At 36.0% G+C, this 25309-nt stretch overlaps 1 protein-coding gene across 1 annotated transcript; it reads right to left on the minus strand.

The window, feature by feature from the left end:
- Window positions 1-1256: 1256 nt before the first annotated feature.
- Window positions 1257-24244, minus strand: LOC113078816 (collagen alpha-4(IV) chain-like). Its single transcript, XM_026251128.1, has 47 exons — window positions 24233-24244; window positions 23719-23790; window positions 21121-21255; window positions 20992-21036; window positions 20689-20805; window positions 20454-20522; window positions 20233-20268; window positions 20038-20100; window positions 19799-19834; window positions 19533-19574; window positions 19376-19456; window positions 19229-19273; window positions 19052-19114; window positions 18766-18810; window positions 18604-18657; window positions 18437-18497; window positions 18029-18133; window positions 17805-17894; window positions 17016-17078; window positions 16561-16566; window positions 16304-16393; window positions 15233-15393; window positions 15056-15128; window positions 14663-14769; window positions 14202-14385; window positions 13909-13977; window positions 13138-13245; window positions 12772-12990; window positions 12488-12649; window positions 12247-12414; window positions 11256-11399; window positions 9959-10066; window positions 9687-9868; window positions 9440-9503; window positions 8997-9071; window positions 8773-8880; window positions 8559-8666; window positions 8382-8453; window positions 8151-8279; window positions 5665-5772; window positions 5333-5488; window positions 4802-4909; window positions 4576-4716; window positions 3595-3711; window positions 3225-3404; window positions 2202-2488; window positions 1257-1508 (listed from the first exon to the last, which is right to left on the minus strand). Exons 1-47 carry the CDS (start codon window positions 24242-24244, stop codon window positions 1257-1259), a joined length of 4920 nt encoding a protein of 1639 aa, XP_026106913.1.
- Between the last annotated feature and the right edge of the window lie 1065 nt (window positions 24245-25309).

Genomic DNA, 25309 nt, shown 5'->3' on the forward strand with positions numbered 1-25309 from the left:
ATAAGCCACCTTGTGAAAAATGTACGAATTGCCGTGAGATCGGGTTGGTTAGTTACATTTAATAGTTGGTGTTAGTTTAGACATATATATATATATATATATATAAAAACTAAACAGTGTCCAATAATGAAGAATGGGACTGGCAACAGACCTTTCAGAACACCAGAAGAAGAACTATTTTTGAGGATAACCTCGTTTAACAGTACTTCAAAAAAAGTAACTGGTTTGATTATAGTAGAAGTGTAGTAACCATGTTTTATTTTCATTTTTATGACCACAGTTTTACTACAAATACCATAGTTAAACTATGGTTCATGTAACAAAATCATGGCTAATTTGTAACTAAAATAACCATGATTCTTTGGTTTTATTTAGAGTAAAACCACTGTTAATTTTCTTAATGGACATACTGATAACATTGCTTGAGATGTATCTTTCAAATGAAAAAATTTTCCTTGTTTTACAAACCAACAGCTGAAAAAATGTTGTCTTGGTTTCCTCTAGTTCCTTAATTCAGTTAAAAGAGTTAAACAGTAAAGGGGTTATCACATGCAGGCAAAATATCAATTGTCTATTGTTAATAATGTAGCAATATTTAAAGCACAGCACACACAGAAGCCACTTTCAAAACAAGCAGCTGATTCCCTGAACCAGGAGCAAAATCTGCATGAAAAAAATCTCTAAAAATGATCAAAGAAATTCATTAATTTGTTAATACCTATACAGAAAAAAAAACTGCATTTACTGTACACTGACAGCAATAGCAATTTAGTTATCTGCAGCTAGCAGACGGTTCTATTAGATTTCACTGGATCATGTGAGTTTTGTTCTCAAAGTTCAGTATCCATGCTTTGTTTTGCTATAAAATGGTACCATAGAGCTAAACTAGCATTACAATATAGTGTTGATAATGTTTTGATGTGCACAAACATAATACTTGCTTATACAAGGAACTAAAGAGAAAATGAACATTGGTGTACTGAGATTTGTGCAAACGGTCTTGGTTTTTGCAAGAACCAACATGTAATAAAAATGGGAAGACATAAAGAAAGTAATGTTAGACTGAGCCATGTGGGAACAAATCCGGTGAAGGAAAAAGTTCACAGCTTCTAGTTGAACAAAAATGGTCACAAATGATGTCCTTTTTATCGTCTCCAAAATAAGTGACCAAAAGCATCTCAATCACTTCCACTCCAGTGACCTATGAATGTGCATTCTCAGTGCAGTTTTTTTTTTAGAAAACACAAGAGACTGTTTTAAGTCACGCAGACGCTGCATGTGCTGATGCTATCGAGCTGGTTTTCTTCAGTGAGAACAGTACTGTAAGGATCAGAATTAAAGGGCTCCATGTTCACTCTAGTCAGCCAGAAACTGTAGAAGGTGGGGGAATATTGGCACGTGCCAAGCGGACCTTGGCACTCCACAAACGGCTGACTGTGGAATTCCTGCAAACAGCTTCCTGTTGATGCCAGAGACGGTCCACCTCCCTCGTCCCCTGATCCTGTATGCTGGAACAAAGAAATAAAGTTGCATCATGGGATTTGTTCAAAATGTAAAGAGATACACGGTACCATCAAAATGTAACAGTAAAAACTGCAATATTGCGAAATATTTTTACAATTTAAAATAACTGTTTTCTATTTTAAAATATTATGATAAGTAATTTATTTCTGTGATACAAGGCTGAATTTCAGCATCATTTCTCCATTCTTCAGTGACACACGATCCTTCAGAAATCATTCTAATATGCTGATTTGTCTAGAAACAATTCTTAACATTACTAAACATTATTTTCATAAAAAAAAAAAAAAAGAAATCAGTGTTGAAAAGAGCCTAATAGATTCTTTTACTTTTCTTTTCCAGGATTAAGTAGAAAACTTCTGTATAATGATTCATGTTTTTACTGAAAGTATTAATTTTCTTACATACTGTACATAGACTAATGCTTATAGATTATTCTGACTGAAAATGATATCAGCATGCTGCAAACATAACAACTAGCAATGCTAGCATAATAAATCTTGAATGGTTCATGTTTAACCAAATGTCTTTTTAAATATATATTTTAACACCAAATATTTTCTTTATTTAAATGTATTAGTATAAAGAAATTTACTTCACCAAAATTAGGTAATTTAAGGCAGTAGGAATGCATCTAAATGGCTAAAAAAATATGAAGAGTCGTACTTCTCTTCCCTTACCATAAGAAATGAATATCCGACCCAGAGTGTTCTCCAATTGAATGGACACTCTGGTGTATTCCCGTCTTGACTGTGTAATGTAATGGCTGGCGATGACACCTCACACACCACACACCTGCTGATGTGTGGTTGAATTTCCATCCCCCTCAGGGTGGAATTAGAGGGAATGGAGGCATTTGTAGACAGCCAATAAGATTTGTCATTGCGGCTGGCATAATCACATCCATTCATATTACAGCAGGAGAATGGTAGTGTGCTGAACATACGTAAACAGGAACCTGCTTGGCCTGGTGAAAACACACAAAAATACGTTTGAACATTATTGTTATCAGGGTTATTATAATTAACTAAAACTCTAAACTGAAAGTTTTATTGTTGACTGAAATAAATATGATCTTTTTATATTTCAGCTATTGCCAAAGCAACACTTCTCATTTTCATTTAGTTTAACTTGATGCACTAAAAAAACTAAAATTAAAACTGAAATAACAATTAATTAAAACAAAAATAGAAATATTTAAAATAAATAAAATGACAAAAAAACACTTAAAAATTACTAAACTAATTACAATATATATTTTTTTAAAGTCCCACAAGATATTCTCAAAAACATTTTCATTACTTGAAATAAACATTAACTGAAATAAAATTAAATAATAATAATAAATAAAAAAATCCCCAGTCGATTTAACTAGTAAAATTTTTTTTTTCATTTAATCCACAAAAAAATAACTAAATAATAATTGACACACACACACATACAAACACACACACACACACACACACACATATATATATATATGTATGTATAAAGAAATGACAACAAATAACTAAAACATTAACTGAAGTTATGAAAAAAAAATTAATGATATAAAATAAAAAAATAAAAAATAATAGTATTTCAATGATACTAAAATAACTGGTTATTATAGCTCTGTTTCAAAACCTAGTGAGCTTTACCTAGACAGCATTTTATGGAATCATAGGTGCTTTTGAGTGTGATTGTGTTTATTAGCCACATACCCAGGTCTTGTATGTGTGCTCTTTCCTGAGCCTCCAGATATAGTAGACTGTAGCCGTTCCATAACTCTGTTAGACCCGAAGGACAAGTGGGCACAATCTCAGACTGGCTGTGTATCACCAAAAGGAAGCCAGAGGAAGACGGTCCAGGAGGACCCTCATCACCAACTGATCCTTGTGGTCCTGGCATGGAAAAATAAATTTATGGACAAATGGTTGGGTCGATGTGAGTCACTCTGGACAAAAACATCTGCTAAATAAATGAATGTAAATGTAGTGGATGAATGATGGCAGGAGGAAACAGGATACAGCAGTGGCACGCACAGTTGAGTCAATAATCACTGTAAGTTGTTAACAATATACAAAAACACACCCTGAGATCCTTTTGCTCCTTTCTCGCCGATCTCTCCAGGGTTTCCAGATAGTCCCTGTGGTCCTTCTGGCCCAGTAGGTCCAGAAATCCCAGAATCTCCTTTTTGTCCCTTAATACCTGAGCAAAAATAGGCAGTGTTCATCCAAACACAAACAATTCTGCTCATTTACTTACCCTCTTTTGCACTTCTGCACATTCAAACATTAATATTCTGACATCAATGTATACACACACACTTTATTACTTATATACATAATAAATTAAATTAAATTAAATTAAATTAAATTAAATATATATATATATATATATATATATATATATATGTATATATGTATATATATATATATATATATATATATATATATATATATATATATATATATATATATATATATATATATATATATAATTTTAATAGCAGTCTTGGCATTGAAGAAGTACGGTAGTGTTATTTTGGTATTACCATATTGACCCAAATATAAGACGACTGATTATAAGAAGACCCACCTTTTGTCAGATTTACCTTTTTGAAAACCAAATATCTTTTTTTCTCTCTCTCTTTCTCTCTCTCTGTAAACCACCTTTTTTCTTAAATTATTTTCATATTGCATATTTTTCCTATTTTAATTTTAGTTTTAAAAGTATGGTAAATACTGATAAAATGTACCAGCAATAGCCACATTTAAAAATATACACTTTTTTATATACCATAAAAACAACAGGTAGCCCATTTGAATTATATTAAATTTAGTCCATCCATCTCATAGTAGCCTACCGAAATTCTACTAAATGTAGAAGTGAAATCTTATTGTAGTCTTCAAATCTGGGTACTTATGTCTTATGTTTTAAAACCCCTTGCAGACAAAGTTTGGTCACATCAGGCTAAAGACAGTCACAACACGATTTTGTGGGTGTATTATGGGTGTATTTTATGGGTGTATCTTATGAAAATAAACATGCAGGGATTAAATTGAGCTGTACCATTTGGACCCTCAGTACCATTAGGTCCATTTTCACCAGCTTCACCAACCGGGCCAGGTGCACCAGGAGCACCAGGAGGACCCGGAAGAAGGGGACAAGGAGTAGGGGGAATTATGACAGTCCCAGGGTCTCCTTTAAGCCCTACACATAGAAAGATATAAGGTATAAATCATAACTTTTCTGATTCATAAGATGGTCAGCTTGAGGATCTGAAGGCTTCAATGACCTGGGTCCCCTATGTCTCCTTTTGGACCACAGAGTCCTCGGGGGCCACAATCGCCTCTGGTGCCAGGGAGTCCTGGAAGGCCCATAAGTCCACATTGTCCTCTTTCACCTGTGGAATAATAATAATAGAACAACCTGAATGACACAACTGTGAATTTAAAAAGCCTTTTTAATGCAATTATATATTTGTCCATTGTGTGGTGCTCTTGTATGGTATATTAGGACATTTGGTGAATGAGACAACAGGTAACAGGTGTGCATTGGTAGTAGAGAAGCACACAGTTTTTGACTGTTCAGGATCATGGTAATACAGTAGATGCTGACCATGCTTATTGAATTAGATGTGTTAGAATGAGCTGAACAGCATGTGCTGAATCTTAAAGGTATAGACTTGATATTCACATTCTGTGAACTAGAAAATGACACCACTCCTATTATACTAATACCAGCAGCTTAGTGAAACGCTAATACAGTGGCCCCAAAACATTTCGGACTCATAAGCCAAACTTTTAATGAAAGCTGTTTCCTTTACCTTTTGGACCTTTTAGTCCCTCGCACCCTGGGAGGCCACTGGGCCCACACGATCCTCTTTCTCCTTTACACCCTGAGTCTCCTTTACAACCTGGGTCACCACAATCCCCGCTCACTGTGAACACACAGCCTGCCTCTCCTTGCTCTCCCTTGGGCCCTGCAAACAGCAAAACATTCACCATAAGCATACAGTAATACACAATTCTATTTATAAACACGTAGCCTTCATAGGCACATTAAAGTTTGTCTTCCTGATTTGTCTCAGTTATATCCAACTTAGACCTCAAATTCTATTCGTACGCAACATTTGTGCCTCCAAATGTCCACACACACCTGGAGGTCCATCTGGCCCAGCACAACCCCGTTCTCCACATGGTCCATGTTTAGGAGTCTTACATTCTGGACCACGACAGCCTGGAGGACCCATTGGACCAGGGTCTCCTATGAAAAACAAGAAAAGTAGAAAGACAAGGCAGTGTGGATTAAAGTAGATCATGAACATCTGATTGTGCTGCCTGATTTACAATCTACAATTCTGCTTGTTAAAGGGGGAGTGAAATGCTATTTCATGCATACTGAGTTTTTTACACTGTTAAAGAGTTGGATTCCCATGCTATTTCTGTTCCAAAAATACTCCTTCCGGTTTGTCACAAGTTTCGGAATTTATTTTTCGAGTATGGCTCTGTGTGACGTTAGATGGAGCGGAATTTCCTTATATGGGTCCTAAGGCACTTCTCCCGGAAGAGCGCGCGCTCCCGTATAGCAGAGCACTGAGAGCACAATAGACTTCACTGATCAGAGCGAGAGCGTCGCGAAATGTCACAAAAGGAGTGTGTTTTTGGTTGCCAGGGCAAGACAACCCTGCACAGATTACCAAAAGAGAAACAGCATTAAGGGACCAGTGGATGGAGTTTATTTTTACAGAGCATCGACAGAGTTGTGCAAGTGTTTGTGTTTGTTCCCTGCATTTCGAAGATGCTTGTTTTACAAACAAGGCCCAGTTTGACGCCGGATTTGCACATCGTTTATTTCTTAAGGATAATGCAGTCCCAACGAAAAAGGGTCACGATCGTGTGTTGGAACCGCATGCGGTAAGTAAAACTGCTTCAAATATCTCTGTGTTGTTAACTTAGCTATCGGCGCGTAAGCACATCAAGTAAACAACATGCGATGTTGTCATCAAACTGCACTTTCCACATGTACAGCTTAAAAAAAAAAAAAAAGACGACAAAGTGGAACTTAGTCATTTTCCAAAACCGCTAAGCAAATATATACAGTTTCAATACATACCACATTGAGACGTCGTTGTTGATGCTGCTCTTGTTAAATTTCAGCCTCTGGATCTGATTCTGGATCATAAATATACGGATGAATCTTACTGTTAGCCATGGTTTGTTTTGGATGATGTTTTTTTTCCTCAAGGTAATGTCACAGCTACCAAACGCTCTCAACGCAAAAGCCTACTGGCGCTCGTGATTCTTTAGCTCCGCCCACACGTCACGCCTCCAGCCGGTCGTGTTTTTCCGGGAAAAATCGGTACAGACTATCTTTCTCTTATGAATATAATAAAACTAAAGACTTTTTGGAGTTATGAAGGATGCAGTACTACTCTATAGGTACTCAAGATTAACAGGATAATGGGTCTCATTCATGAAACATTCGTAAATATACGAGTAAATATCTGAGTGATTTGCGCGTAAAGAAAACTTCCCGAAAACTCTTCTCCTGATTCACAAAAACTTCGTAAACGTCAGATGTGATAGTGAAATGTGTGTGTGTGTTAATGAATTCCAATCAGTCGTAAATGGGACGCGCGTGCACGCTCACTCTCAATTACCATAAATCCCGCCTATTAAATCCGACTGACAACTATATATGAGCATCATATTATGACACCAAACGAAGGATTTCAACATGTCTTCTCAAAAGCGACTGAAAAAGAAACATTTCTCAGCTGCAGAAATTGAAGTTTTATTATCAGAAGTTCATTCAAAACGCCACATTTTATTTTCAAGCTTACTAGTGGCGTATCAGGTCCTAAAAAAGGAAGTTTGGCAGCATATTACAGATCCTCCCTTACGAAAAATTACCATGGTTTTATTATAGTAAAACTGTAGTAACCCATGGTTTTTTGGCGTATTGACTCCCATTTGTCTAACCACAGATTTATTACATATAACGTGATTAAACTGGTTAATATAGAAAAACCATGGTTAATTTGTGGTTACCATGGTTTAACTATAGTAACCATGGTTTTTTGGTTTCATTTGTAGTAAAACCATGGTTAATTTCCGTAAGGGCTATTACTGGCTCTCATAATAAAAGTTAAAAGAAAAACCGTATGTAATTAATTTATATAATATTTTTTTCAAAATGCTGTGTAAATATGTACCCGATTATGAATTAAAATGCAGCCGTATTAATGAGCAAAACGTTCAGACGTTAAACGCACTATTTACGCGTGGCTGGGAGCAGGTGTAGATTTATTTCGTACCAACTAACATTTGGAAAATACGAACGTTTTAATGAATCCGAAAATTTACGCCAAAACCACTTTACACGCGATTTACACACAAATTCGTTCTGCTCGTGTTTCATGAATGAGACCCATTGAGTGAAAACTAGCATTTCACCCCCCCTTTAAGACATTGAAATTAGCCAACAGTATCATAGAAACAAAGTGTACTACCATTCAAAAATGTTCAGTCGGTACACATTTCATTAGCGCATTTTTATGAAACTGAAAGGGAAGCCTCCTGTATAGTCATACAGCAATCGTCACTATTAGAAATTATTGAATAGGATTATGAGTTATGTACCTTGGCACCCACACATTCCATTGGGACCTCGAACACCTGTTTGTGATGGGCCTCGCAACCCTGGGTCTCCTGGAGTGCCCTTGTCTCCAGTCAGCCCTTTATTGCCCCTACAACCGTTTATACCCTGTCCTGAAGGACAATGAAAGAGAGAGGGAATGATAAGGATGTTTTCAAGCTGGCGATATCAAAACGAACTTCTGACAGCACAAACAAATTGCGAATGAATCTCACCTCGACACCCCTTTTCACCGTTGTACCCCTCCAGCCCATCCAGTCCATGGAGTCCTGGGGGCCCCGGAGGTCCTGAATATGATTTTTTTGTTGTTGTTTAAAATGTATATATGATTGTTCTAGTTTTAAAATTTGTGTCAGCATCAGTTTATTTGAACATAGCATAAGTATTCAAACCTCTAAGGCCAATCCTTCCTGGGTTTCCCTTAGGGCCCGGGGGACCTGGACATCCAGGGGGACCTTCTGGACCATGTCTTCCACAAGGACCTGGGGGCCCAACGACTCCTGAAAAGCATAAGGTGCATTAATATAGGTTTAAGATGTTCATTCACATCTATGTGCATATGTTAATTTAGAGCCTGATGTATCCATTTAACAATGGGTATTTTACCTGGAGGTCCAGTCAGGCCATTGTTCCCAGGTGGTCCAGGTGGACCAGAGCATCCCCTAGGCCCTTGTGGGCCAGGGTCACCGCAGTCTCCTTCACCACCAGGAGGAGCTATTGTGAAGAAAGAGACTGTTTCTACAGCTCTATCAGTTTCCCCATGCATTAGTGTATTATAGAAATATATATTAAAGTACATAAACAAAAGAGGACAATAGGATGAACATTACCTGACACGCCTCTGTCTCCACATGGCCCTCTCTCACCTATTAGTCCTGGCTCACAAATAAATTCACCTTTGTCTCCTATACAAGACAGTACAAGGAGGTTTTTCAATAAATATAACTTCAAAGGAGAGTTGAATGTGCAGATTGAATATAATAATAATACTGTGCACTCATTGTGTGGGTCATGTGTTGGAATATGTACACATACATTGTTCAGAGGTTTGAGGTCAGTATGACTTTGTTGACAGTAAAAACTCCTACTTTGTTCCAAAAGATTCTGTATTTTAAATAAATGGGGTTCTTTTAAACTTAAAAAAAAAAATTAGCATGGTTTACACAAATATTAAGCCGCAAAAGAGTTTTCAACATTGATAGTGATAAGAAACATTTTGAAGGGTTGTGTTGGTTTGAGTATGCAAGGTTTCAAGCATTGTACTGTATTTTACCTTTAGGACCATCAAACCCAGGGAAACCAGGGGTTCCTGGCAGACCACACAATCCAGGATCACCCTACAAAGAAACAAGCTTTAATGACTACGATTTACATATAGTTATAGTTCATTTACATTAGCCCTGTTTACCTACACATATACATACATACATATACATATATCTGTCAGGACAATCAAACAACAACAAAATTCAAATAATTTGACAAAAAGATTCATATTTAAAAAAAGACCTTCCACTCACCTGATCACCATTATCACCTGGGAATCCCACAATTCCCTTTGGCCCACGCTGCCCACGTGCACCAGGCACACCGCACAGCCCAGGAATGCCTGCCGGTCCACACTGGCCACATTCAGACCCAGGAGGTCCATTATGTCCCGCACACCCAGGTTGTCCAGGCGGACCTGGGTCCCCCTTATTACCTGCAAGTAAACCACAAGAAGTGGTGAAGTTTTTTTTCTCTCCCAAGGTTAAAAACCTTTATAGGATTTGAGTATCTGTTATAGATTTACCCCTTTCTCCACAGAAACCATTCTCTCCAACAGGTCCAGGTGGCCCTACCTGGCCTTTCAATAGCACTGGAGTTATGTCTCCCAGAGGTCCTGGAGGTCCAATGCATCCTGTGAAATACAAGAAACATTTAAGAACATGTATATTTAATACATTTAACTGCCATCATCACATTAGAACTGACCTAAAGCATGACAATATAGCATTTTATAGTGTTTTAAAGGTCCCCTTCTTCGTGATTCCATGTTTTAAACTTTAGTTAGTGTGTAATGTTGTTGTTAGAGTATAAATAATATCTGTAAAATTCTAAAGCTCAAAGTTCAATGCCAAGCGAGATATTTGATTTAACAGAATTCGCCTACAAAAAATGACCCGTTTGGACTACAGCCCTCTAGTTCCTGCAGGAATGACGTCACTAAAACAGTTTTTTTGACTAACCACCGCCCACATGAATTCACAAACAGGGGGCGTGGCCTTATTGCGCTCCGACGGAGAAGAAGGAAGAGCTGTTTGTTTTTTGTCACCATGTCATTTAAACGCTGTTATTTTCATCTTGGAGTCCAATCATCTTTGTTTGGGCTTCCCAGGAACGCTGTACTTTGAGATTAATGGTTACAATTTATGTTTAACTCGGTTCCCGAAAATTATAATGCACATGTAAAACTATGTGCAGCTCATTTTGCTGAGGACAGCTTGCTGAGGACAACTTTCTCAATCTCAATCAGTTTAAAGCCGGATTTGCACAAAGATTATTCCTGAAAGATGGAGCAGTTCCCTCTTTGTCTGAAGAAGGCGTTGTTTATGGACCACAACTGGTAAGTGTATTTTATTATTTAAGTTGGTGCGTTTAACAGTTTCTGTAATTTATTACACAAAGGGCAACGCTGTTTAGCTTTGTTAACTAGATGTTAGGGCTGTGCAAAAAAACAAATGCGGTTTTCATGCGCATCTCGTCAGTAAAAACGCTCCTCCTGTGATTATAAATACATCTCCAGCACGTGCGTTCTAGCCCAATCGCATTTCCAGGAGGGCAGCCTGCTCTCAGCTGCTGTCGAATCACAACACAGGTACCACTGGCCCAATCAGAACTCGTTACGTATTTCTGAAGGAGAGGCTTCATAGAACAAGGAAGTCATCAGCCCGTTTTTGTGACAGTGAAAACAGCAGTATACAGATAGGTGAATTGTGTGAAAAATACTGTGTTTTTTTTACACGCGAAACATGAACACATGTTATATTGCACATTGTAAACACAATCAAAGCTTCAAAAAAGCACGTAAAACGGGACCTTTAAAGTACCTTTCTGGCCCTTGGTTCCGTTTACCCCTGGGCAACCTGGATATCCGCTGAAACCCCTGATGCCTTTCGGTCCAGGAGGCCCTAAAGGGCCAGTCCTCCCTTTGTTACCAGGACAGCCATCTTGACCAGGACATCCAGGCAAACCTGAGTTGCAATACCACATGAAAACTGAGAAAACCTCTTTATATCTATTTCTAAATAGTTATAATGTACATACTGTACATTTAAATGGGAATTTGATATAACACACTTCAAAAAAAGAAATAAAATATTTTAGTGTTGAAACTAATGTCCACATAAATATAAACAGTATACAGTACTTTGCTCAAAAGTTTGTATATATATATATATATATATATATATATATATATATATATATATATATATATATATATATATATATATATATATAATTTATTAACTATTAATATTAACACAATAATAATGACGTTTAATATCAATATCATTAATAATAATTATCATTTTTGATATTAACAAATTAATGCTTTTATTCAACAAGAATGCTTAAATTTCACAAATCCAAACATATTTCCTCAAAAATATTCAGCAGCTGTTTTTGGCTTTTTGATAATAATATGAAATATTTATTGATCGGCAAATCAACATATTAGAATAATTTCTGAAAGATCATGTGACATTAAAGACTGGAGTAATGGCTAATACAGCTTTGCATCAAAGGAATAAATGACTAAATAAATTAAATTCAATTATAAATGAAATTAAAATAAACAATTTTTATTGTAATAATATTTCACAATATTACTGTATTTTGTATTAAATAAATGTGATATTGAGCATAAGAGACTTCTTTCAAAAATGTAAAACTAAAAACTAGCATCTCAACTGTACATTTGTTCCAGTTAAGCAAAATGTTGCAAAACACAGTTATGCAATTTGTTTAAATGTCACATGACAGATCACATTTATTGAATGAAGAGCCGCTCATCAGACCTGTGGAAAGATTCTTTACCCTTTGGTCCAGGGCATCCAGGGTTTCCACAGTCCCCTTCGAATCCTGGAGGTCCCTGAAGGCCTGCACAACCTTGATTGCCCGGGGTACCAAGCATACCACATTCTCCTTTGGCTCCAATGCATGAAGATCCTGGCTCCCCGGGCGATCCTTTCTCTCCAGGGCACCCTAACACAGAAAATTGACATAATTATGAGAATAATCTTAACAAGCCTCTGTTCATACAGTGGTCTCTACTCACCTCTTGGTCCAGTGAAGCCTGGTGGTCCTGTATTACCAGGTGGACCAGCTTGTCCTTTGTCACAGTGCTCTGGTCTCCCACCTGGGCAACCAGGGGCTCCTGGTGTACCATCCATTCCGTTTTCCCCTTTTCTACCAGGAAAACCAGGAACTCCACAAGCACCTGCAGAAAAAAAAAAGATTAAAATTGATTATACTAGTATTTACTGGGATATTTTCAGATATTTTCAACCATTATTGCTGTTTTCCAGATATTAATCAACTCTCAGTGTCTCAGTGTGGTACCTTGCAATCCATTTGGTCCAGTAGGTCCAGGGACACCTTTAGGGCCCTGACATCCCTGAATTCCAGAGGGCCCTTTCGGTCCTGGAGCCCCTGTAATACAGTCACCAGAACACCCTTTCAGACCCTGGCATCCACGATTGCCAGGTGTGCCAGGTGAGCCACAAACACTCTGGCCATCTGGGCCAGTGTCACCAGGATCTCCTGAACATCCAACTGGACCTGCGGATGAGATAATAGGGATATTCGATTTTTGTAATACTTTCTAACTTAATGCGCTCTAGTCGAGTTGATAGAGAGGATATATCATGCAGGTACAGAATAATTAATAAATGCATGCTGAATAGAATAAAACCTTGTATGCTCTACCTGTAAGTCCTGTTACCCTACAGTCACCAGGGTCTCCAATCTCTCCCTTGGGACCACATGGTCCATTTTGTCCGATGCATCCTGGATTTCCAAGCTTACCTTTCTCACCTGGAAGAAAACATGAAGGTTTTGGTCATACGCAGTATCCTATAACTACTCTATCATCAGTGTCATGATATTTCTACTTTAAGAATTGGTCCCCTTTCAATTCATATATTTGTAGTTTAAGAGAAAGAGGAATTTAGTCAAAAAAAGATTTACTTCATTAGTTCAACATACATTTTGCAACAAAACATCAACTGCATAAAGTATGATCTTGATATGTAGAATACATTTGGAAGTTAAGAAATAAAGACCATATTGATTTCAAATTTACAACTATTTCTCTAATTTATCTTATTTCTCTAAACTAAGTTTATTTTGTCAAAGGACTTAAAAATCACACATTTTTGCACAGATTTTGGGACCACTAAATGTCCATCTCATCGTTTTCAATTAATTTTATTAACGTCAATAAAAATATCCATATTTTAATCTACTGATTTTATAATTTACCAAGTTATAACCACAAAAGTGCAATCTATAATTAATCAAACTAGATCTAGAATTAAAAATGGGCACCCAATGAGCAAAAGTATGTAAAATACAATTCAATTTGTAAAAGACTTTGAGGTAAATGTACACTTCTAAGGTACTCTACTCTTATTCTTTCAGTTGTGTCTTTTTTTCAACCAAACTGAGAGAGGTCTCACTCTTTCATACAAAAAATACCTTTACAACCAGGCATCCCTTTGCAACCAGGGGCTCCACGTATGCCAGGTCCACAGGGCAGTGTATCACCTACCAAACAAAAAAAATTGAGATGTGCTTAGTTTTATTTTATTTTTAAAGAAATTATTGCCGACTTTTGAATGGTAGTGTGCATTACTCATCATTAACAGATTTCAACATCCTCCATACTGATGCTGGTTTTCAACATATTGTATAACTGTACAGAGCTGAAATAGTGGCTGGATATCAATTTATCATAAAGTATAAATCTTACTCAGCTTTGTGACTCTTACCTTGAATGCCTTTGGGACCAGGAGGTCCCGTCTGGCCTTGAGGTCCTTGGCACCCTTGTTGCCCCCGTCGCCCAACTGACCCCATCATATTCGGGCCAGGAAGACCAGCTGGACCTCTTACACCTCTCACACCAGCAGCCCCTGGACACCCCCTGTTGCCCGGTGGACCAACAATACAATCTCCCTGGGAAGGATTTTAGTTTTTTAAAGAAATTAATTAATGACAGTAAATTATTGTTTATATAAACCATCTTAAACCATCCTAAAGGGAAGGTTCAATAATGACCATTCCAATAACATGTCATTGAGTATTACAGGATTTATTTATTCATTCATTTAAAATTTTCAATGTTGACTGATACTTAGGTCAGCCACTAAATTTTACCACAGCTTCTATATATACTATATATATATATATATATATATATATATATAATTTCATAATTGTTTAAATGTCTTACCATAGGTCCAGGATCTCCAGGGGCACCAATCTTCCCATCAGCTCCTTTCCTCCCACTACATCCTGGTTTTCCACATAATCCAACAGATCCTGCATCACCTTTATCCCCTTTAACATAACGCAAAAATGTCTTAAGTTCTGATAACTGCATATCAGTTTGTACGTAAAATAAAGATGAGAGATTTGATAGATAACTTAAGAAAAAGAGAAGAAATATACAAATTCTGACAATGCTTGGGGATAAAGAAACTGCATTATAGTTGAATTAGCAGGCATTTAACATAACAGTTCATTCTGTATTATAGTATCAAACTTTTACTTAGATGTTAGACCATTGTGAGTCTTAAAATGTTAACAAAATTAAAATAATCTATTAAGGGCAAATATGTTTCACCCTTTCTGCACATCATCATCACATCTCCTTTCTCTCCTTTAGCCCCTCTGACACCTATGAAGCCTCTGGGACCCTGAGAAACAACAACAGACAAAAATAAGTACACACACATACACAAGTACCATACAAAAAAAAAAAAAAAAGAATTCTACATTTATTTCAACCACGTTTACGTACAGTTACACCTCTCACACCCATCTTTCCAGTGGGTCCAACATCGCCAGGAGGACCCTGACAGCCTGTTTTCCCAGGACAACCAGGGACACCAGGAGGGCCTGGAGGGCCCGGATCTCCTGGTAAATCACCAAGTGGGTCACATGCACATCCCCCATCAGGACCTGAAAGGAAACACAAAGAACATAAGTGCATGTGCTTATACTTGGGTTAGAAAAGATGCACCCTTTGCTGTCTCCTAATGGACACTAATATACACTACACACAACGTTATAGTTGGGACAAAAGAATGAAAAATATTCAGCACCATGGACAGCACAATATAAGACCTTCCTCTGTTCAATTATTAAAAGATTTTGGCTAACTTGATAATGCTTTCATCTACAAATGAGATACATGTTTAAAAAATTCATGAGATAAAGTATAGACAGTAATACACAGTATAGTACAGTATGTACACTACAAAAGTGGCACCAAAAAGTGCAAAAAAGTTTGGACAATTAGGATCAATGTGACATTACATAACAAAATCGAAAATTTTAAGCAAAACATTCATAGTAACGTTTGACAAAATAAAACAAAATATATACTGTATATATTTTGGCAATAGCCAAAAAAACATTGTATGGTCAAAATTATTGATTTTTCTTTTATGCCAAAAATCATTAGGATACTAAGTAAATATCATGTTCCATGAAGATATTTTGTAAATTTCCTACCGTAAATATATCAAAACTTTATTGTTTAAAAGTTAAGGCTAAGATTTTTTTTTTCATGTTTTTGTAATACGTCTCTTATGCTGCATTTATTTCAGTATTGTGAAGTATCATTACAATTTAAAATAATAGTTTTTGTTTAGTTTTTTAATTTTGATAGATTTTAAAATGTAATTTATTCATATTATGCAAAGCTAAATTCAATGCACATAATCCTTCAGAAATCATTCTAATATGCTGATTTGCTCCTCAAGAAATATTTATTATTATTATCATCAAACTTTTTAAACAATTGATTAATATTAGTGTTGAAACCATAATGCATTTTTTTTTAAGTATTCTTATTATAAAAACTCACCTTTTCTTCCCTGAACACCTTTTAATCCAGGAGGCCCTCTATTTCCACCCTGTCCAGTTTCTCCACGTTCACCAGTCAGGCAGTAGTAACCTGTATCACAGACCGAAAGTCTCATCACAGTGTATTAGTTGTATTTCTTAAGAATGATAGTGTTACTCTCAAAGTTGCGTGTCTTACATATTTAAGGTATGATGTTACATGCTTAAGGGTGTAAGATAAATGTATGTAGCATGTGACAGTCTAAACATTGTGCTCACCACAAACTGTTCACTCGAAAGACATGACGAGACAAATGTTCACACCGTAACAGGATGGACATACACACAAAAGACAACATGCAAACAGGCAAACAAAAAATAAGGATGAAATGTTTTTGAAGGGCATACAATAACTTCAGTGTTGATGCACACTTATGTACATTATCAATAATGTCAACAAATTGAGACATAGGTTAGTGTGTCTACACTAAACATGCTAAATGTTTTATTAATATTAAGAACAAATTAAATAAAAACAGCAAAATATTTCAAAAGACATCTCAGTGAAAAAAAAAGGCAATTTAAAAAGTCAACAAAAACATTATTGGAACTAAATAAACATGCGTGCATTTTATACAGGTTTGTACAGATAGTTTCAATTTGACAATTCGTCAGGGCTGATTAAAACAGAAAATGTAACAATTTGAAGGGGGAAAAAATCCACATATACTCACCAGAATTCCCAGGATTTCCACATTGTCCTTTGGGTCCAGGGCAGCCCGGTTTTCCAGGTTCCCCTAGAGGAAAAGAGATTGTATGTTAATAAATTATATTACAAAACCATAAAAAATATCTTCTTCTATCTTTTTTTTTTTTTTTTTTTACATTTAAATTGAAAGAATGAGAAAATAGTACACTACAGTAAGAAAGTTTGGGGTCCGAAAGTTTTTTATTAATTTATTTATTAAAGAATGGATTGATTAAATGCAAAAAAAATTAAAAAAATACATTTATAATGTTAAAAAAAGATTTATATTTCAAATAAATACTGTTCTTTTGAACTTTCTATTAATCAAAGAATTCTAAAACAAATGCATAATGACAAAATATATTGCAGAATATCGCAATATATTTAAAATCACAATAATATTGTATTGTGACACAAGTATCGTGATAATATCGTATTGTGGGGTCTCTGGTAATTCCTACCCCTAACATGCATACTTATCCTATTTTGGACAAAACTACTGATCTTTGAATACGATTATTAATAAATCCACAAAGACCTACAGCTTTAGTGTCCCTCAAATCCCAAAAATGATGTAATTTTTCATATGATTAAAGCCAAAAAACTGTAATGAAAAAGTACCGTCAGTTCAAAACAAGAAAAAATAAATAAAAATAAATGTATTACTGGCCCTAACATGTCAGTCACACAAATAATATAATACGTCTTTCAAATCATTAGAATGTCTATTAAAATTAAATATTTTGGCAAGCAAACAAAAAATCTGAAATATTACCATTTAAGAGTGACCCGCATAGGTTTCCTGGGTCACCTTTTTCTCCTTTGAGTCCATTAAGACCTGGCAGACCACATTCACCCTCTGGACCTAAAAGCGGAGCAGAGTTAGAAAGAGAATCGAGAAAAGAAAGAAAAACGCACACTAAGACGTCTAAGACCACACTTATGATTTACAATATATAAATAACATACAACAAAGATAACATTTAAGATAATTCACACCTGTTATACATGCTCCTGAATCACCAGGGGGTCCAGGTATACCCAGCATCCCTCGATCTCCAGGAAGTCCCGCTGCACAAGGAAGCCCACGATCTCCAGGTGGTCCTATATCACACATAAAATAAATACACAAAATTGAATACTTTTTAAAATAAATATAATATTTACATTTTAAAATGTTCTTGTATAATTTAAATGCACATTATACATCAGATATATATAAATACAATGACGTATAAAAAAAGATATATCAAAAACCCAAACAGACCTGCCTCATCTGAAACTCTCAGTATAAAGCATTCTAGCTAATTTAAGTAAAGTGATACACTCTTCATGCTAAATACTGTACCTAACCACATACCGTACAGTACATTTCACATGTGTTTGTTCTAATCTCAACTCCATTACCTATCACATGGTTGTAATAGCACTCTGGGTTTCCTTTAGGTCCGGGGTCACCTGAGCAGCCCTGTTACATATTCACAGTTGCAGTTTCAGCAGACAAATTACAATATACCGAAGGCAACTCTTTCTAAAAGAGTTCAAACTCTGATTAGTCAGAATCTGTGTCTGACCTTTGGCCCTTGGATGCCACATAGACCAGGAAGACCAATATCCCCACATGGACCCTGTATATGTAAAAACATAACATCAGAATTGACATGCAGTTTAATTCAACGAACCATTCATTTCAAAAGTCATTATTAATAATAACAGTGAAGGATTATGAAGTGTACCTTAGGTCCTGGAGAGCTTCTTCTGCCTGGACATCCAGGAAGGCCCTATTGTTTAAAAAAAATAAAAAATACAACAACACATATAACTGAAAAGTAAATAAAGAATGAATATAAGAGTTTTGGTTATAAAATTTGAAAAAATTATTTTCTGGCTTGCTTTCAAAATTGCTTTTTACTATTACATGGTTTATAGTCTTAATTATTGATTTGGGGTGTTATGTTCGGCTGAATTGTGGTGTTGGTTTGTAGTGACTCAATTAATATGGAAACTAGTGAAGAATCTTACTCTGGGACCAGAGAGCCCAATTATGCCTTTCTGTCCTTCTTCTCCTGGAGGCCCTTCACAACCCTTTACAAACACATAGATGAATGTAAAACCATATTAACGAGCTTCAACTAACACAGATCACATATCAGGGCTTGATAATCTGATACATTCAAATAAATATACCGCAATACTCACCTCTGGCCCAGGTACTCCACAAATTCCTCTCGGTCCCTTTTTCCCCTACGAAAAAGGTTATAAAATTCCACCATCATTTACTTCTTGGAAGGGCATCTTTATAAAACCTCAACTACTGAAAACTAATTTCACATATGCAAGTATTACCTTATCGCCTTTTACACAGTCTTCTGGGTTAGGCTCCACATATTCAAATGGACCTGGTTCCCCCTGAGGACCGTGGTCGCCCTGTAAGAGAATCAAGACTATGTTGTTTGACACAAATTCATGTATGATGTAAAGCTAATACTGTCATGCGTGTTACCTCATCTCCTTTCGGTCCTGGTAGTAATCTTCCTGGGTCTCCCTATGGAGAAACAGAACAAAATATCATCCAAGAACATTTATAATAATCTAAACGGCTTCATATCATGCACAGGTAGCAGAAGTGAAGCAGAAGCAGGAGTGCAAATGAAAAAATGTGATGAAATCTAGGGCTGCTGCACTTAAAGACCAGGTTTTCAAGCTTATAAACTGTAAACTTTAGATAGAGAATCTTAAAATTCATTTGGTAGTACATGCAAAACTCACCGGTGGGCCTCTTCGACCTGATAATCCTTGTAAACCCTACAATAATACAAGAAGAAGTAGACATTAAATTAAATATATATAAATAGATATATAAAGATACTTTTTTGTCAAAACATTTAAACCTTTATGCCAAAAGTGCATAAAAAGTCTCAGAAATGTGATAATCAACAAAAAACTTGTCATAATAGTATGAATGAATCAAAAATGGTGCTCTTTTGAAGAGTAAATGCTTTTCTCACCATAAATCCATCAGGTCCCATTTTTCCTGGAGGACCTCCTGGGCCACATAAACCTTTAAGTCCCTTTTTGCAAATGCAAACACAGACACACACAAACAAGCCTAACTAAGCAATAAAACTGCGCTAGTAAAGATCACACTAAAGTAATGCATTACAACTCATAAAAGAACTGTTTTTTTTGCACCCAGTACATACTTGTGGTCCAGAGATGCCAGAAAGTCCATCATCACCCTGTGAATGAGGTTAACAGAATTGTTGAGCATAAAAAATTTACAAAAATATTTCACTGTTTAGGAAATCAGCTGTGTTTGCTTATACATGAAAGAGCACTGCTCATCCTCTGGACTGCATGCAGAATTTTAGTCAGCAGAAATAAAATATAAACACATAAACTTAATTTCTGGCATTACACTTACAGGTGTACCAGGAAAGAAAGTTAAACTTGTAGACGTGTCTCCTTTGGCTCCTTTTAACCCAGGTAGTCCCTGAAACAAGAAAAAAAAAAGTGTCATGGACGTCATTTACTGCGGCAATGAACACACAAATTGAACCCAGTCAACACAGAAGATAAAATACAAATAATATGAAATACAATTAATATTGTAGATTAATTGCGTGTGAAGAAAAAAATGCCTGTAAAGTTTCTCATACCTTGGCTCCTGGGAGCCCGGGTCGTCCTATCTCACCATTCAACCCTAATTTCCCTCTGGCTCCGTTACAGCCATCCTTCCCTGGAAACCCAGGAGGACCACCAGGCCCTGGATGACCCTGGAAGATATCATTTCATATAATATGATATAATTTACAATTAAGAAAAAAAAAATACATTTCACACATGCTTCCTAATATATATATATACACATATATATGCACATACACATATATATTTCATACTAATCACTCATTACACAGAGCATTTCTGTTGTTGAATATTGTATGCAGACTGTCACTTACAGGCACTCCATCTAATCCAGCATGGCCTTTTTCTCCTTGAAATCCCTAATACAAAAGAGTGCTTGAATCAAGGTCCTTGTATTACGTTTAATAAGAATTGTGTATGGATGAATATATATTTCTATGTACCTGGTCTCCTTTCGGGCCGGAGACCCCAGGCAATCCTACGGGTCCACTTCGACCCTTTTCACCATTAAGTCCTCGGGGGCCAGGCAAACCCCGAGGCCCCTGTGGGCCCTGCTGACCTAACACACCAGGATTCCCCTAGAAAACAATGAAGGAGAAGTTGAATTTTAATATAATGATATTATAGTAAAACTCCATCCAACTCAACACACTCAGAAAAAAAGGTACAAACTTAAAATCTTACTGACCCCAAACTTTTGAAGTGTAATGTATTTTTACGAAATTACCACAAGGGTGTGACAAAACATCAAGAGCATATTACTGTACATTAACAGTGCTGTTGTGTTTCATCAGATACTGCTCTTAGCTTGAGTGTGATTGGTCATTGATGTCAAGTGCTCTCATATTGTTTCAGAGTGAATTGACATTTATTTTAAGTGCTTTCTTAAGTGTTCTGAGTGTGACTGGTGAGTAGCTGTGTTGTATATTTTTGTATGTAATTGTCTATAATTGCATGTACTACATAAAAACAATTGTATCGCATCTAATTAGTGCTATAAAAATATATATTTGTTTAAAAAATGGAGGCAGAAAATACAAAAATAAAACTACATACACTTGGTGAGAATGAATTTGTACATTTCATGAGTGACTAACTATATAGAATAACTCTGACTGAAACAACACACTGATGGGAACTAAGAACACACACACACACACAGATAGGAACAGCACTGGAGCATTAGGAATTAGCAGTGTCTATACACACACAGCAAAAATCCTCAAAAAAGTTCAGTGGCAAACGTGAAATATTTTAACACTAGTTAATTACCTACTGCATACTTTTTAAAAATAGAATGTAAAACATTAAGCAACATCATAGTAAAATATATATTTTTTTCAAAACTGCATTTATTTGATCAAAAATAGAGCTAAAAATATACATATATTTTTAAATGAAACTGTTTTCTAATAGAATTACATTTACATTTAATAATCTAGCAGACACTAATCTATCCAAAGTATCACCAATTATAATATTTCAAATGTAATTTATTCCTGTGATGTAAAGCTGAATTTTCAGCATCATTACTCCAGTCTTCAGGGTCACATGATACTTCAGAAATAATTCTAATATGCTGATTTGCTGCTTAATATTCTTTGGAAACCATGTGTAGAGAATTCAGAAGAACAGCGTTTTTTTATGTAGTTTTTTTAAATAACATTATATGGTAAATATCTTTACTGTCACTTTAGATCAGTCAAATTAAATCAATGATTTATTGCACTGTAAATAAAAATATAACTTTCCTTCTTTAAAAAAAACAAAACATATTAACATAACAAATAATTGAGCCTAATGTATAAAAAGCTTTGTTAAATATTAAATTAATCATCAGTTCACATGTGTCCACAGGTTGACAACAATTGGACATTCCCAAAACATGATACAGTGTTACAGAAATGACAGTTATAGGTTGATTGCGGTTTCATTTTAAACCTCTTGTAAGGAGTTATTTATGCTCTATGGATGACTTTGAAACGGATAAAACAATGAGACGAAGTTTTAGAAGTTAGATTAGACCACACCCTCTCCCACTCGACTGATAAGTAAAATCGGTTAGTTCATGATTCCAGATATGTTTAATAGAAAGAGGCTTTGCAGTGTGATCATTAAGTTTACTATATATTAAAGAAACAGATGGCTGACCAGAGGATGGTGCGATCAAATCCAACATAAGATGAGAGGAAATAGGGGATGCCCAGGGAACTCCATAGGCACTGAGAGCAGAACATAACTGAAAAAGGACAAAATATAATAATGCTGGTAAACAAAAGTCCTTGGTTATCATGTAAGTCACCGCAAATGTGTATGCGGTGTATTTCCTGTGCCAGTAAGTAAAAATATCTTGGAGCCTATGTAGTTTAACCTTGTCAGCTTCCATAAGTCTCCGTGAAGTTTCCATTTCAATTAAGTTGAAATGACAAATAATATAATTAAAAAATTTGGTACAGCCAATCCTCCTGAAAGTATAGGACACTGCAAAGTGACAAGTTTTATTCTGGGTCATTTACAATTCCAGATAAACTGGGAAAACATGGAATTGATCTCCTTAAAGTAGCCTGGTGGAGGGGAAAGAGGCAGCATAGAAAAAAGAAAATTGATTATAATAAGTAATGTTTCTTGAGCAGCAAATCAGCATATTAGAATGATTTCTGAAGGATGATGTGTCACTGAAGACTGAAGTAATTATGCTGAAAATTCAGCTTTGACATCACAGGAATAAATTACATTTTAACATAGCCTAAAATAGAAAACAGTTTTTTTAAATTACATTAATATGTCCCGATATTACTTTGTTTAACGTATTTTTCATCAAATGCAAATGCAGCCTTGGTGAGCATAAGAAACTTCTTTTAGAAACATAAAACAAATTGAAAAGTAAGAAAAAAAAAAGTAAAAAAAAGAAAGTAGTTAGTTACTCGTTATCACAAAACAGTCTTGTCTGGTGTTGAATGATGTCAATATGAAGATATTATATTTCATATTGATTATGATGTCATATTGTCCACAAAGTCAAATTCATGTAATGGACTTACCCTCTCTCCTTTGGGGGGGAAACACTGGCAGACGCTGCAGTCTCGACCATCACACCTTTCTGTCTTGTCTCCCTAAAATACAGAAATATATTTTCAGATATGGAATGAAACATACTCATACACATGTAGGCTCATATACACTGTGCATTCATGATGGAAACTCACAAATGATCTGTATCTATATTTGAAAGTTTTAGAAGTCAACATTCATTGCTTGTATTTAATGCCTTCCTTAGATAGCACATGTAGATGAGTAGTGTTTGCCTGTGGAAAGCCACCATCACAATGCTAGTGTGTACATATAATGTGTCTTAGCAGGGTGTGGACACAACCACCCTTCAATGATAAAAATCCATTCACATTTTTTTTAATCCCCAAAAAGCTAAACAGTCTTAATAATCAAGCAGTTTTGATTTTTTTTTTAGAGCAAAAGGAAGCCATACTGCTGAAGCCCCGCCCACGATGGACAGACGTACTATCCTTTTTAGCATATCTTTGCCCTCTTTGGTTATACACTGTCCCCCATTTTTTCCATGCTCAAGCAGCTTTAGCGTAAACGAAGATTCGAAAGCAATGCAGGTGTTTTATAGTCAGATTTAAAAGTGAACACAAGATCATTATAATCTCCCGACATGAGAGCCACTTTGGATGCTGTGGGTTAGTTTTGTTTTTGATGGTAATGTGCCAACGAATACACCTAAGTTAAATTTGTTTATGTCTGCTCAAATGTTTACTCTAGATTGCTTTGTGAACGTGGGACATTTCAAGGCAGGTTTTCCTAAATGACCACATGACGCACAGAGAGGTACAAAATAACTTTCCAAACTTTAACATTCACTGTTCCTCTATGGGTGAATGATATTTCCAATGTACCTGGACAGCTCAGTCCTTTGCAATATTCAAGAAAAAGCTCAAATTGCATCTTTTCCATGAGCAGTAGTTCACCAAAAAAAATTTATTTGCTTAAGATTTTCTCACAATCAGGCCATCCAAGAAATGTTGCATTACATCACTTGCTCATCAATGGAGCATCTGCAGTGAATGGGTCAAAATGAAGACTCCAAACAGCTAATAATTATTTTAGCCATTTATTTTCAGTGATGCTTTAATAAGAGTTCAATGAATAAGTAGTGATGTCCAATTCAATAATTAATTGTTCTTTTGATTCAAATCATTTCATTGAATCTTTCAAGAGAGTTCACTGGAGAAGTGATGCTTGATTCAAAGATCAATCGTTTTTTTTAATCAGATCTTTTCGGCCAATCTTTCAAGAGAGTTCACTGGAGAAGTAAAAGTAAAAGTGACGTGACATTCAGCCAAGTATGGTGACCCATACTCAGAATTTGTGCTCTGCATTTAACCCATCCGAAGTGCACACACACACACACTGTGAACACACACCCGGAGCAGTGGGCAGCCATTTATGCTGCGGCGCCCGGGGAGCAGTTGGGGGTTCGGTGCCTTGCTCAAGGGCACCTAAGTCGTGGTATTGAAGGTGGAGAGAGAACTGTACATGCACTCCCCCCACCCACAATTCCTGCCGGCCCGGGACTCGAACTCACAATCTTTCGTAATGACGTTCGATTTGAAA

Source organism: Carassius auratus, unplaced genomic scaffold (assembly GCF_003368295.1).
Source record: "Carassius auratus strain Wakin unplaced genomic scaffold, ASM336829v1 scaf_tig00026611, whole genome shotgun sequence".
Classification (NCBI taxonomy): domain Eukaryota; kingdom Metazoa; phylum Chordata; class Actinopteri; order Cypriniformes; family Cyprinidae; genus Carassius; species Carassius auratus.